General features: G+C 43.8%; 1 protein-coding gene across 8 annotated transcripts in view; it reads right to left on the bottom strand.

The window, feature by feature from the left end:
* The window catches only part of PCDH19 (protocadherin 19), a 113,216-nt gene that overhangs the window by 62,624 nt on the left and 34,129 nt on the right, over positions 1-16,463 (bottom strand). The window contains exon 4 of one of the 8 annotated variants that reach the window (XM_073360852.1): positions 1,470-1,517. The exons of the other annotated variants lie outside the window; for them this stretch is intronic. Within the exon in view, the coding sequence (XP_073216953.1) occupies positions 1,473-1,517 (45 nt within the window). The 3' untranslated portion in view covers positions 1,470-1,472. The remainder of the gene's footprint in view (positions 1-1,469; positions 1,518-16,463) is intronic. 8 annotated transcript variants of the gene reach the window in all.

Here is a 16,463-nt window from a genome sequence, read left to right as displayed (position 1 = left end):
CTATATACTTGGGATTTGATTTTCACATATGGTATTTTAACGTCAATTCCATCAATGAGAAAGCCCCAGCACTGCATGCAGCTTACCAATGTTTAATTTTAAAAAGTAGGTTTATCCAGCTGTAGAGAGAAGGGCTCAATAAAATATGGAAAAAAGTAAAAAGAAAAGGTGCCACAAGTACTCCTTTTCTTTTTGCGAATACAGACTAACGCGGCTGTTACTCTGGAAAAAAGTAACACATCAATTATATGCCCCACAAAATAGACAAGGGGCAAACAGGTACTTCTATATTTGGTTACCTTTTATTCAAAGTACATTAATTTGCATTCATGTGATAGGCCAGTATCCCCTGGCTTTGTGCAAGCGTCAAGGATTTGACCCTACAATGGTTTGGGATGAGGAAAATGGAGAGTATGAAACAAGATAACCTCCTCCTCCCTCAGCATTCACCTAAAATCGTACCAAACTGGCCTGAGATTCAGAAAAGTTCAATTGACATTCCCCCCATTACTTTTTATTCTTTCCACTGTTTCTGCCATCCCTTGGAACTGGAGTGCTAAAATACCATGAGAGGGGGAAGTAATGCTGCAAAAGCAACTTGACTGGAAACAGCGATCTCCTGAGAAGGCCAAAGAATTCAACTCGAGTTTTGCAGACCCAAGAAGTTTGGAGAACTTGGATCAAATTTAGATATTCTGCACATTTATCAAAACCGAACCCCTAAACTAGAGATGGAGTTAAACCACTACACTTGGATCTGGATTCTGAACACCCCTAAAGTTTGTGGGTCCAAAGATCTCTGGTTTGGCTCATTGTAGAGATAGGGACTCTTTGCACAACGTTGGACTTCAAACCCCCTGCAAAGTCCAGGGGTGTTCAGAGCTGGGTTCCTACCTACCCTGATCCTATTGACATGTATCCATCCCTATAAAAACCTCAGACTTGGAATATAAATATAAAACATACCATCCCTTTTTGTTCTTTTTCTTACGGCCCTTTCACAGGAAGAGGAAAACGTTTTTGTCTTTCTTCAAATAATTGTAAACCTGCTGCAACCTCCTGCTAACACATGCATAAACCCTTCACTAAATGAGCTACTGGGCAATGACATTTTAGTACCACTTTTTGAGAGTTCTCTCTCAGCCTTTTTTCCATGCCTCAATAATGAAACTTGCATGTCACTCTTTATAATTAAAAAATTACTTAGACCTTTATTCAGAGCTGGTGTGTCAATCTCTTGGTTTGGTTTTAATAAAATCCGTCCTCCCAATACGATAATTCCTCAATCCCAACCAGCACAACAAAGATTAAGATTAATGTAGTCATCAAAAGAGCAGGTGTTCTGACCTTACGTCAGCGCTGCAGGTGTATTCAGAGATCACAAAAATGTCAACTCATTCATAAAAATGCACATGGCCTCTCTGGTGGAAAAAGCAAGGCTTGCAATATCACTTCTCACTCCCACTTACTTCTCAGCCTTGTTCTCCATGGGACAATCCATCAAAAACCTGCAGATTCTGAAATACATCAACCGCTCACTATTAGATAAACATGCCAATACTTAACTGTTATGATCTGAGCTACATTACGTGTAATAGGACATACATGCAAGTTAAATAAAGCATCTGTTGTCATATCAGTAAAACATGGTTAATTTCAGAACATGGTGTAGGTCAAATCATGCCTAGGCCAGCAATGGCTAAAAACATTACCATCCAATGGACTGTTTGTTGTCCCATGGGAAATAAGTTGGTGGCCTGAGATCAATTTTCAGTGGGCAACCACCACAGTACAAATACAGAATGACAACTGGCATCTACCTTGGCAGCATCAGCAGAGAAGCCAAGAAAGAAAAGGGCCATGAGGATTGAACTCCCCATTTTCAGTTGTCCCTGCAGCTCTGGGCTGAGGAGCCATGCATTGTCCCTATCCATGCTGTACTCCTCTATGGCTAACCAGAGACACCAACTCTCCAGGGCTGCTAGTTCAGCATCTTTCAACAGCACTAAATTCACTTTAAAAAATGTTAGGGAAAAAATTAATATCTGAGCTTGTTTTTGTGTGTGTGTGTGTGTGTGTTTCTTTTCTTCAAACAAAAATAAAAAATAAAAAAGGACAGAGAGAGAGAGAGAGAGAGACGGATGCTTTTTTTAAACAACAAACAGTCCAGCCCAGGGTAACTTAGTGATGTGTCCTTTACTCAATTCTAAACACACCTTAGGTAAAAGGCAACAATCTATGAAACCCAGGGAAGGGATATGTTCTCCTGCATTACCACCTGGTTCACAAATGTGGAGCAAATTTTCAAAGGCTCATGTCAGGTTTTAGCAGTGTTACCCCCATGACTTTACCCAGGGCAGGCACTTACTTGATTTGCTATTTTCTAGGAGTTCAAATATACACCTCGTGTGCCGTGTCTAAGAAGAGGGAGGTGGATTGGGACTCTTGGGAAGAAAAATGTGTCCCTATCTACTTCCCCTTGCTGGAAAACCTCTTCCTGTCTGGGCCTGAGCACCCAGTGTGACCAGGAATGGGCATAGAGATGTGAATAATATCCACAGGTCAAACTGGGCATGAAGAAATACTGGTATGGACTTAGCAGTGGAGGAGAGAAGGGAGCTGGCTGGCAGCACCATGGAGGAGTGGGTAATGTTAGGCTTTAGCTCACCATGAGAGAGGGAGCATTCTAGTGTATTCTGCTGGTATGTTTACACAGCAACTAGATACCCGTGGCTGGCCATGCCAGCCGATTCAGGCTCGGATGCGGGACTGTTTCACTGTTGTGTAGTCTTCCGGGCTCATGCTGGAGCCCAGGCTCTAGGACCCTGCAAAGTGGGAGGGCCCCAGAGCGCAGGCTCCAGCCCAAGCCCAGAAGTCTACACAGCCCTGCAGCCCAAGCCCAAGTCAGCTGGTATGGCCCAGCTGTGGGGGTCTAGGTACTGGGTAGACATACCCTTGGAATCTAAGCCCTCTTTCAGGAAAATGAAACCAATCTCATCTCCTTTGATCTTACCATGTGCTGTTAATGGCCTACCCATCTTAATCATACATATTCTGCACCTTCCCCCCATGCCAGTTAGTACTTCATGGCCTAACCTGTGCTGGGAAATCCTGTGCTAATACACCTGCGGAAAGAGGGGGAAGGGCTAGGGAGTCAGGAAGACCCTTGTTTCATTGCATGGCAGGAGAGGAGAGGAAGGTGAGAAAAGCAGGGCTCCTAGAGAATGGGGAGATGAAGGAGGGGGCTGGAAACAAATTGATTCATCTTCGGTCCTTCACTCAAGGGCACTAAAGATGACTCAACTCATTTTCAGTTCTCTACGGATCAATGGAGTCACACAGCTAAAACGTAGCACATCCCTTTGAAAACGTGCCCCTTTGTGAGCTGGTTCACTGGCAGCCCTGAAATTTCTCCAGGGACGTTACATGGTTAGACTCCCAAGAGAGTTCGGTCGCTGGGCATGTCCTGAACTCGCAGAGAGCATTTGTCTTTGAATTAATCTTTGGTTTGGTGAAAGTTCTGCATTATGAATAAGAGCTATACTATGAACCTTCTGCTTTGAAGGAATAAAGGTGTGTGCCTGAATGTCACACAATTTCCTGCAGCAATCCAAGCTCCAGCTTTGTAGAGGATATTCTCACACACCTTGTACATAGTGTTTAGGAACCAGAAGTTACTGTACAATGCACAGACGACAATTCTCGTTGGATGGCACAGAAATCCTGAAGTTCATAAAGAAAACACCTTGTTAATTTAAAAATTAAGGGCAGGATCATTAACACCAATGACCAGGTACATGAGTAATCTCACTGACTCATTAACTGCAGTGGAACTATTAGTGTGAGTTACTGCTCATCAATGTCAGTAACTGGTTCAGAGTCTGATCCTAGGGTATTTAGGGAAAAGATCTTAATGCATTTTAAGAAAAGAGGTCTTTACTCCAAACCACATTTCTGATCCAGTTACTTGATGGGACACAGTTACAAATTAATTTCCTTATAAACAGATGAGATCACTATTATTTTTATGTGCAATGCCAGAGTGACTTCAAACTCAAGCGAAAACTGGATGAGATGGACCATTCTAATCTAAGTAGAGGAAAACTCTATTACCTCTCACTCAGACACAAACATACCAGCCTCACATCAAGTTTTATTAGTATCTCCGATAGGTATGCATCACAGTCAGGTGAAGACAGGCATGCATAATTTTATGACCCGCAACATGACTGATTGCTTTACATTCTAAAATAATGGGAATCCAATCTCACACTCCAGGCTGTACATAGATCACCAAAGAGGCCAGGAAGGAATGGACAACATTATGTAATTGGCCAACTGTACAATGGGGCGGTGAAGGGGGTTGTTTTGCAGCCTGAAGTGCCATCAAGGGCATTGATGGTGACCCCAGTGTAGGTTTTGGAAAAGGTGTAAGAGCAGGGGAATCATCGGTATGTGCTGTTGGAGAGACTGCAAGGAGCAAAGCCCACATCACTATTCAACAGCCCAATAACTCTCTTTGATAGACAAACGATTTGTGCTTTGGCTCAGAAGTGCCGCAGAGACATGAGTGCTTCTACAGAATAAGCCTTTTGAGCTGCTGGACACTGACTCAGGTTATCATCAAACTTCCCTAACCTTTTGTTCATTTTTTGTGTGAATTTAATGCTGGGAAAAGGTGCAGGATTGACAGCCCTAGACAATGACGACCTCTAATTATCCACACAACAGGCAGCAGCAATGCAAACTTCTCCAATGTGCCTCAACCCTGACCAGAAGGATGAGGGGGGAGTTCAGATTGAGTAGCCCATTCGGTCCTTGGCCTTTCTGCTGAGACTGCCAGCAACAGAGCTAATTAGTGCCAGTCATGGTCGATTTTGTGATGCACAGTCCTACATGCCAGGAACCGGATGGAGAATACCAACCGATTTCACATAGGACACTGCAACAACAATCAGATGGGGAGAACATTCCATCAGTGCCAAACTCAGCTGGATATGAACCTTGAGGTGAATGGATCTACATAACCACAAACTTCCCAAATCTTTTCAGACAGAGGAAGGGCAGTGCTGTGCACTCATTAAGTCAACATCCTGAAACAAGACTACAGAAAAATGTGAGGCAATTCAACTATCTATTATTAAATAGCATTTAGGCCCCAGTCACCTGAAGGAGTTCAAAAAAGGTTAAAAGGATCTGACCTCTGGTATCTCCCTTTAAAGGAGTTTTCCCTACATCCCAAGTTTATTGCTCAAGCCTATAATACATGAGATTGCAAACTGAAAACTAGCAATTTAGTGTCTCTGAAACAGTAAGTGCATTTAGCTTCTGCTATTGATGTTTTATAATTAGATGTAATACTGCAGGTCATTTTCCTGCTCTTGATCAATGAAACCATGTTCTCCCTCCTCCCCCCGACCCCAGACATTCTGGTTGCTGCTAACCAAATGGAGTGGAGCCTCAGTTCAGCAGCAATGAGCAGAGATGAGGATGTGCAAACATCGCATCCATTTAGATTTACTGTCTCAGAAATATAAACAGAATATTTATTTCTGACCTTTTAAGTACTAATTCCAAATTTAATGAGGCACAATGAACATTCCTCAGAGCCAGACTACATGGTTGCTTAACACTAGCAACCCTCTAATTATTACTGCAGCTTAAATAAAGGGCATTTAGTTCTGTTGGAAATTATTAGTCATTTAAGGAACTGAATGACTCTGGCCTCCATTTTCTCCTGATAAAATGAAAAGCATTGCAGCAAAATCACTGGGAGAAGCAAAGAGTTTATCCTTTAGCATCACTCTGTGCACCATAATGAGAAAAAGTATCAAAACAGATTATATTAAGGCACAGACATAGTTACTAATCCATTCTGAATTCCTGTCCCCTCTCCAAATAAATAGCCTTTTTCTCATTTTAAAACTGAAAATGGATGGAAAGCAGGAGGAAAGTTGTTGTTGTGACTTGATTTTTAAAAGGGGGATTGCATTAGAAACCTAGATTCAGCCCTGAAACCAGCAGCAATGAAGCCATAATTAGCTTGGAAGTGGCTAATAATATCACCAGTTTGAATTTGATAGCGTTATCAGAAATCTGCAGTGTCATTATGAAGCACACAAATGTAATAATAAGAAAGCCACCTTACATTCATAATGGCACCTATAATCCAAAAGCTCTTTACAGGCTGTTATACACAAGGATTGCTGCCCCAACCATTTTCAGTGCAGACACTCAGGGCTATAAAATGGGGCAGTCATTTTGAACCAGCACTATAAAAAGAGAAGGGGAAGCAAAGAACACTGAACCTAGAGGGGGCATTTTCTTTAGGAGGACAGCACAAGGATGCCCAAGTTGGAATTTGACCAGGAAAACAGGACTAATGCTCACCCTGTATCAAACAAAAATGGGGGCTATGCAAGTAGCTTATTCCTGCCTTGCCTTTCGTCCCAAAGGCTTTTACAAATAGCAGGACAAATCCTTGATCCCAGCATGCATCCAGAATGACCAGGCTGTGGCCGGAGAGGTCTGTGAGGAGTGGAAGAAGAGACCTTCCATCCCAAGCCACCTAGCAGCAGAACCATCTAGCCCAGGGGTCAGCAACCTCTGGCTCTGGAGCCATATGAAGCTCTTTGGCTGCCCCCTTGCTAAACAGTCTTTTTTTGAGGGGGTGTGAGGTGCAAGCTCTGGTCGGGAGGCTCTTACCACAGGCAACTCCCAGCCAGCAGCGCAGCATGGCTCTGGCCCCATGCTGCTCCTGGAAGCGCATCTCTGAGCACCCCTTGGGGGGGAAGGGGGCAGCGGGTCTCTGTACACTGCCCACTCCTGCAAGCACTGCCCCCGCAGTGTGAGGACAGTGCTGGGGGCGGGGGCAGCACACGGAGCTGCCTCCCTCCCGCCAGGGGCATGCAGAGACGTGCCAGCAGCCAGCCGCTTCCAGGAGTGGTGTGGGGCCAGAGCCCTGCTGTGCCACCAGCCAAGAGCTGCCTGTGGTAAGCGCCTCCCGGCCAGAGCCTGCACCTCGCACCCCAACCCCCTCCCAGACCCCACACCTCCTCCTGCACACCAATCCCCTGCCCCAGCCTGGAGCCCCCTCCTGTTTATATTCAAATTCAAATGGCAGAAGTCGCATTAAAAGTATTGGTGAGTAGTAATAACTTTAATATGTTCAATTATTATTAGTTGATAAATTCTAACTCTAGAAGTAGCTTTGCGCGTGATGTGGCTCTCAAAATATTTTGGTCAAAGACAAAAAACAAAAAAAATGGCTCTTCTTCTTTGAAAGGTTGCCTACCCCTGACTTAGCCATACTACCACCAGTGTGCCTCTCCCTAGGGGAGAATAACCATAATTATCTGCTTGGTCACAGACCCACCAGCTCTGTCCATTAACACCTTGCATACTGGGACATAGTGGTTACCAAATCCAGCCCTGCCTGTCCATTCACAGTGGAGTCATACAGTTTCTGCAGGGTCCATTTTTGCCTTGGGCTGGGATACTGGACTTGGCTTTATTTGCCTATGTCACTGAGAAGCAGTCACCCCTGGGGTGGAGGGCAGCACCCACCAGGCGGAGGAGAAATTGTGCCCAAAGACACAAAGGCAACCTCCTTCTTTCACAAAAGGTAATCTGGGACCTTTAATGCCCATGCAGAGCAGACAGGACCTCAGTATTTAAGGCCCCAGGTGAAAGATCCTACACACAGTAAATGGCACAAAGCTATGTACCTTGATCAGATAGAGCGCAAAGTAGGCCCTGCTGGTTCCAGGGAGTTGAGATGTTCTGATGTTAAGGCCAATACCCATCCAGAGGGCTAGGCGAGCTTTAACAACTGATCAGGGCCTCACGTTCACATCTCACCAAGAAGAAGAGCGTATTTCAGTATATAACTAATGGGGTATAGCATCCTACATCGATAGAAGGAGGGAATTAGGGCTGGCTGGGTGGGAGCAGTATGTGGGGAATCAGAGGCATGCCTCTATAAAAAGCAAAAGTGTGCAGCTGGCAAACACAACCCAAACAATTTCCTTCAGGGAGCAGGTTTAGGAAGAAAGAACGGAGACACTCGCCTCCCAGCAGCTATGGCAGAGAAGCTTCTAAGCATGACTGCCAAGAAACTCTCAGATTGCGTTTGAAAGATGTCAGCTCCATGCTTTTTTCTGTCCTATCATCTCTCTCTCGCTCCCCCACTCCTACCAACCTATCTGCCTCTCCTCCCCTTCCTCCAGTCTAGACCCCATTTAAACACTACCTTCTACATTAAAGCCTTGGGAACCTCTCTCTGAATTTGCTACTGAGGCCACTGCTGCTGCCTATAAAATCCTTTAACTTCCCTTCTTTCTTCCAGCTCCTTTCAGCAGCTCCGGGGTTGATGATGTGGACTATCAGCTTAAAACATCCTGAAGGTAAGTTCAGGTTGATAACCAAGGGCAGACCCATAGAACTCTGAATCTTCTGTTCCCTGTCTCCAAAGGGGTGTTAATATCCTACATTAATTAGTAAAAAGAAAAGGAGTACTAGTGGCACCTTAGAGACTAACCAATTTGAGCAAAAGCTTTCATGAGCTACAGCTCACTTCATCGGATGCATTCAGTGGAAAATACAGTGGGGAGATTTATATACACACAGAACATGAAAAAATGGGTGTGTTATCGTACACACTATAAGGAGAGTGATCACTTAAGATGAGCTATTAGCAGCAGGAGAGCTGGGGGGGGGGGGGAGGGAGGGGGAGAGAAAACCTTTTGTAGTGATAATCGAGGTGGGCCATTTCCAGCAGTTAACAGGAATGTCCAAGGAGCAGCTGGGGGGGGGGGGGGGATAAACATGGGGAAATAGTTTTACTTTGTGTAATGACACATCCATTCTCAGTCTCTATTCAAGCCTAAAGTTAATTGTATCCAGTTTGCAAATTAATTCCAATTCAGCAGTCTCTCGTTGGAGTCTGTTTTTGAAGTCTTTTTGTTTTAATATTGCGACCTTTAGGTCTGAGATTGAGTGACCAGTTGAAGTGTTCTCTGACTGGTTTATGAATGTTATAATTCTTGACATCTGATTTGTGTCCATTTATTCTTTTACATAGAGACTGTCCAGTTTGACCAATGTACATGACAGAGGGGCATTGCTGGCACATGATGGCATATATCACATTGGTAGATGTGCAGGTGAAGGAGCCTCTGATAGTGTGGCTGATGTGATTAGGCCCTATGATGGTGTCCCCTGAATAGATATGTGGACACAATTGACAACGGGCTTTGTTGCAAGGATAGGTTCCTGGGTTAGTGGTTCTGTTGTGTGGCGTGTGGTTGCTGGTGAGTATTTGCTTCAGGTTGGGGGGCTGTCTTTAGGCAAGGACTGGCCTGTCTCCCAAGATTTGTGACAGTGATGGATCTTCCTTCAGGATAGGTTGTAGATCCTTGATGATGCGTTGGAGAGGTTTTAGTTGGGGGCTGAAGGTGATGGCTAGTGGCGTTCTGTTATTATCTTTGTTGGGCCTGTCCTGTAGTAGGTGACTTCTGGGTACTCTTCTGGCTCTGTCAATTTGTTTTTTCACTTCCGCAGGTGGGTATTGTAGTTGTAAGAATGGTTGATGGAGATCTTGTAGGTGTTTGTCTCTGTCTGAGGGATTGGAGCAAATGCGGTTGTGTCGTAGAGCTTGGCTGTAGACGATGGATCGTGTGGTGTGGTCTGGTTGAAAGCCGGAGGCATGGAGGTAGGAATAGCGGTCAGTAGGTTTCTGGTATAGGGTGGTGTTTATGTGACCATCGCTTATTAGAAACTACAGCATTTGCTCAAGAAACTCCCTGAAAAAGCACAAGAACAAATCCGCACAGACACGCCTCTGGAACCCCGACCTGCGGCATTCTATCTGCTACCCAAGATCCATAAACCTGGAAATCCTGGACGCCCCATCATCTCAGGCATTGGCACCCTGACAGCAGGATTGTCTGGCTATGTAGACTCCCTCCTCAGGCACTACGCTACCAGAACTCCCAGCTATCTTCGAGACACCACTGACTTCCTGAGGAAACTACAATCCATCGGTGATCTTCCTGAAAACCCCATCCTGGCCACTATGGATGTAGAAGACCTCTACACCAACATTCCACACAAAGATGGACTACAAGCCATCAGGAACAGTATCCCCGATAACGTCACGGCAAACATGGTGGCTGAACTTTGTCCTAACCCATAACTATTTTACATTTGGGGACAATGTATACCTTCAAATCAGCGGCACTGCTATGGGTACCCGCATGGCCCCACAGTATGCCAACATTTTTATGGCTGACTTAGAACAACACTTCCTCAGCTCTCGTCCCCTAATGCCCCTACTCTACTTGCACTACATTGATGACATCTTCATCATCTGGACCCATGGCAAAGAAGCCCTTGAGGAATTCCACCACGATTTCAACAATTTCCATCCCACCATCAACCTCAGCCTGGACCAGTCCACACAAGAGATCCACTTCCTTGACACTATGGTGCTAATAAGCGATGGTCACATAAACATCACCCTATACCAGAAACCTACTGACCGCTATTCCTACCTACATGTCTCCAGCTTTCACCCAGACCACACCACATGATTCATCGTCTACAGCCAAGCTCTACAACACAACCGCATTTGCTCCAACCCCTCAGACAGAGACAAACACCTACAAGATCTCCATCAACCATTCTTACAACTACAATACCCACCTGCGGAAGTGAAAAAACAAATTGACAGAGCCAGAAGAGTACCCAGAAGTCACCTACTACAGGACAGGCCCAACAAAGAAAATAACAAAACGCCACAAGCCATCACCTTCAGCCCCCAACTAAAACCTCTCCAACGCATCATCAAGGATCTACAACCTATCCTGAAGGAAGATCCATCACTCTCACAAATCTTGGGAGACAGGCCAGTCCTTGCCTAAAGACAGCCCCCCAACCTGAAGCAAATACTCACCAGCAACCACACGCCACACAACAGAACCACTAACCCAGGAACCTATCCTTGCAACAAAGCCCGTTGTCAATTGTGTCCACATATCTATTCAGGGGACACCATCATAGGGCCTAATCACATCAGCCACACTATCAGAGGCTCCTTCACCTGCACATCTACCAATGTGATATATGCCATCATGTGCCAGCAATGCCCCTCTGCCATGTACATTGGTCACACTGGACAGTCTCTGTATAAAAGAATAAATGGACACAAATCAGATGTCAAGAATTATAATATTCATAAACCAGTCGGAGAACACTTCAACTGGTCACTCAATCTCAGACCTAAAGGTCGCAATATTAAAACAAAAAGACTTCAAAAACAGACTCCAACGAGAGACTGCTGAATTGGAATTAATTTGCAAACTGGATACAATTAACTTAGGCTTGAATAGAGACTGGGAATGGATGTGTCATTACACCACGTAAAAAACTATTTCCCCATGTTTATTCCCCCTCCCCCCCACTCCTCGGACGTTCCTGTTAACTGCTGGAAATGGCCCACCTTGATTATCACTACAAAAGGTTTGCCCCCCCGCGACCCCCCGCTCTCCTGCTGGTAATAGCTCATCCTAAGTGATCACTCTCCTTACAGTGTGTATGATAACACCCATTTTTTCATGTTCTGTGTGTATATAAATCTCCCCACTGTATTTTCCACTGAATGCAGCCGACGAAGTGAGCTGTAGCTCACAAAAGCTTATGCTCAAATAAATTGGTTAGTCTCTAAGGTGCCACTAGTACTCCTTTTCTTTTTGCGAACACAGACTAACATGGCTGCTACTCTGAAACCGTACATTAATTAGTAATTTTTTAACAGAAGCCTAATGAAAGTCGATGGAATTCAGGAAGCTCACATAAAGCTTGAGTAACTGAGCTTTGTATGGGTGTCCTGTGCAGGGAATCAGGGAAATTAAATACACACTCTCCAACCTGGGGCTGCAGCACAGTCCCTTCCACAGCCACTGCCCCAGCCTATGGGCTGCAACAGCAGTCATTGCCCCTTAATCACACCCATTGCATCTCCGTTCAGAGCCACTGGAGCCACCTACGTTTAGATCATGTGGCTCCTCCTCCACCCCACATCAGCGTTTCCTTCCATACCAGTCTATTTGAAGCTGACACAGAGTCTACCTCCTGTGTTCAGGGAGTGCATAGGACCTCTTGCATGGTCACTTTCCACACACACGAACAACACAAGCATGCGGGGGGGGTAAGTAAAACGTATGCAAGTGTGAATACATTCTAAGGAAAATTTGTGAATTGACCCCTGAGGATAAAGGCCAAGACAACGTAATAACAGGTCTTTCCTAGCACCATGTCTAGGATTTTCTGATGTGCAATTTCTTTTAACACCCTAAGCACTGCAAGGCTGTTGGCCCTGAAACAATCTGGATTTAATCAGAGATCTTTGACTAATGGGGCATGACTTGGAGACCTTTTAAAAACCTTTAAAAGTTGTCCTTTCCATGTCTCCTTCTGTTATGAATAAAACCTAATGTAATAGATTCTCTTTTTTTTAAAAAAAAAAAGTTTCTATCTCCAGGGTTAAATAAAACTCATTGTCATTCGCTCTCTGGAGCTCCAGGTCAAAAGTGATACATTTTGGGGACAGAGGAGCGATCTCAGATTTCTCATGATAAAAAATGCCCAAAGTCTTTGCAATTGTGTTGGGAATAATGAAGTCATGAGGTCATGCCAATGCCTTTTCATTTCAATCAAAAGGAAGTTCTAGGAGGTCAGCTTATGTGCCGAAGCAGTGCCCCTGCCTCCATTGCATAATTCCAGGCCAAGGCATCAAGGGAAAGATTGATGAAAACAGGGGACTGGGAGCCAGGATGCCTGGATTCTGTAACTGATTTTGCATCTGACTCACTTTTGGGATCATGAGCAAGTCACTTAACCTCCAATGTTCCTGTTTCTTCATGTGTGTAATGGGGATAATGATGCTTCCCAACCTTTGTGAAGCACTTTGAGTATCACGAATGAAAGGGGCTCTATGATTACTGAGTAGTAGTATTACTCATGTATATTTCACCAGTGAGAGAAAACACAGACAAGACAAATCCTTCAAGAGGAGCAATGCAGTTGCAAGACAAAATATTGGCACATTCTCTCCTCAAGTAACAGTGTTGAAGGTGTTCTCTCTCTGAAGGTCAAAGCTCCTCAGCAGTATAGGGGTAATCAAAGGCTCTGAACAAACCAGAGGTACTGCAATTCCACCGCATGGAGAGACGGCTGCTGCAGAGTGAGCGAGCAAAGAACTTGATGGCCACCACATCTGGCAGGGCTTGAGTCTGTGCCACATCTGAGTGCCAGCATAGCATAGGATATCATCATCCAGGGCGATACAGTTTGGGGGATGGATCCAATCTCCCCAATTCCAATTCAGTTCCCAAATACAAGCCCATTTATTGTAACTATGCACAAGGAATGAGAGGGAAATTTCTCCCTAAGGGGAAAAGATCTCTATCAAACTCTGCATTTGCAATCTACATCACCCTTTTGAGTTTTTTTTTCCCCCCACTATATTTTTTTCAAAATGAAATTAACCTGGCCATACTAAAGGGGCAAAGCCAAAGACTGAAGGCCTGATTTTTAAAATTTGCATGAGCAAATTGAGTATTTACACACACACATAGCTGGCTAGACCCACAAATAACCATTTGTGCATGCAACCGAAGTAGTTGTGTGTGCACACATTAGGTACATAATTGTGCCCGTGCATTTTTTAAAGTCAGGCCTTGGCTCCAGCAGGCTCAAGCTGTCTTGAGATAAAATCCCACAACAATGGAGGATGATCAAACCCTGTGAAATAATGCCCTGAGTACTTGTTTTGTTATCATTTAAACTGTTTATCTATAATTTCTAGGGATGAACTGCAATCAAAATATCTTCTGGCAGCTACCACTGTAAGTCTCAAGGGTATTTAACTCACAATGAAATTATTTATCAAAAAGGAAATTTTTCCCATTTTTGCTGCATGGGTAAAATTTTTCTCACAGCTCTCCAAACCACAGAAATACCCTGCAGTCATGAGAGAGACTGACTGCAAGGCTGAAAGGTACTGTGCCTTTCTCCAGGCTGCACCAGTGTAGGGAAGTTGACAAAGGAACTCTGAAATGAGAAAGGGAGGGGAATCATCATCAAACTATGGAAAAGTCAGGCTGAAGTAGGCATTTTAATCCAGGCTACAGGGGGATCCATGTGCATCAGTCAACCCAAAGCAGCACAGCTCTGGCTATGCTTTGCAGGCTGCATGAGATGGGATGGGAAGTGGGTGGGTGGAATCAGTCAATGTATAGCAGAGAATCTCTTTCCTCCCTTCGACAACAGCAGTGGCACCAGAAATTTCACACCGACATAATGCCAAAGATGAGACACACGTTTGTAAAGGGTAACTAATGAAACTGGCGGGTCCAAGAGTAAAATCCATCCTCTGGAGTTTATATTTTCATACTCCTCTTTCATCTTGTAAACATTGACGCCCTTCCATGTGATCTGCACAAGTTGCACAATGCGATGCACAAAACTTAAGACCATGGCCACAGAAACTACTTTTTTAACCCACCTTGGAAAAGGGAAAGAAGGGAAAGGAGACACAGACAAGTCAATCTCTTCCCTCAGCCCAGAGGTTGAGCCTATCACCTTCTTGTGACACCCCAGTGCCAGGCCAAAGACGCAGACTGAAATTCTTCCCAAAGACACAGTCCTTCAGATGATTTTCCTCCGAGACCAGGGTGGAAAAATATAATTTTTAAAATTTTTAATTGTATTTTTTATGCTATTTAAATTGTACGTTTTTCTTTTTAAAAATAAACCTGTTAAAAGTGATATCTGAATTTAATACAAAATATGCTAAGCCCTAAACTTATAATCTCTTAAAACATTTAATTAAAATATGCTGTTTTGTGTGTTTAAATTCCAGTTACCATCCTAATGCAGCTTGACACAAATAATGAACAGTTAATTATTTAGTAAATAAGAAATATCATTTACCATTTTCTAACATACTAAAAATGTACAATTAATAAAGACTCTGAAATTAAGTTATAGAATTGCTTTAATAAATGTATGCAGTTATAGTATACCCTCCTACATAGGAAAAAAAAAATGTACCAAATCTAATGTAAGGCTCCATTTAGTTGTAAATCAACATGTTTTAATTGTTTATATCAACCAATGAGAATGCACCCTTCTTCAGAAAATAAGTAAAGTACAAATGGAAAAGTTGATTAAAATTGATTATTTAAATAGAGGCTTTTCACTTGGTGATTTAAATCAAGTCACCCTGTCTAAAACGTCCGGAGCCTCACTTTCATAAAGCACCAAGACATCTGCTAGCCTGGACCAAGGCCCAGCCTTGAAAGGAACAGTTTGGTTTTAATTCTTTTCATAGAAAGTGAAAATGTAAGTAGTTGTCCTGCCGTCCTTTGCCCAACATGCGGATATTACCCACTGCCGCTCAGTCTGATGACTCTTGATGAGCCTTAACGCTGTTCTAGACACCCTCGGATTGTGTGTTCTTGCTGTGACTCACACATACAGTACTGGGCCTAACATGAGACACTGGATTTTAAAATGGGGACACGGAGCTCATACTGAGGGACACAACAAAAAATACTATAGAGGAGTATTGTACATCTGTGGGTGGGGCTTTGTTTGCTAAGGAGAGATGGAGACTTTGAGGTATGCTGCCAAAATTCCATCATGCTTTATCTTTATTCCACACCCAGCTTTCTGCAAAGGATTCTGAGCAGCAAGCTCCAAATGGTGTTTCCTGTACTGAGAATTATTAGTAGAGGGCTACTCTGGGCCAAATTAGTCACTGATGTAACTCCCCTGAAAGTAAGGGAATTAGACCAGGATGAGTTTAGCCCAACATATTACTCTCTTAACACACACATCCAGAATTATTTTATCCAATGTCAAAGGAATAGAGGATTTTCAGTATCAGGTTAAACCACTGTTCTATCAAGTCTAATATTCTACCTCTGGCCAATATTTCATGCATCAGAGGATGGCTTTTTTTTTAAGAACAAAACCATAATGAAGCTAGTGGATGACGCAGTGCTGTACAAAGCAGGAAGTTTCTCCACACAGTACTCCCCACCCATAGCTCAGTGCTATGTGCACCAGGAAATTCCTTCAGAGGGGACTTCACACCCATAGCTCATATTTGTCCTCTCCTGATTGGAGAGAGCACAGAAAACAAACTATATTTGCTGGCCCAACCTCCACTGGGGGAAGACAGCAAACTGATACAGAGCAATATTAGTACACACTGGTCAGGGGACCATTCCCAGACAGAAAAGGAGGACTTGTGGCACCTTAGAGAGACTAACAAATTTATTTAAGCATAAGCTTTAGTGAGCTACAGCTCACTTCATCAGATGCATGCAGTGGAAAATACAGTGGGGAGATTTTATATACACAGAAAACATGAAACAATGGGTGTTACCAGACAC

Source organism: Lepidochelys kempii, chromosome 9 (assembly GCF_965140265.1).
Source record: "Lepidochelys kempii isolate rLepKem1 chromosome 9, rLepKem1.hap2, whole genome shotgun sequence".
Lineage (NCBI taxonomy): Eukaryota > Metazoa > Chordata > Testudines > Cheloniidae > Lepidochelys > Lepidochelys kempii.
Note: the sequence above shows the minus strand (reverse complement) of the source record. Positions and strands in the feature narration are given on the sequence as shown.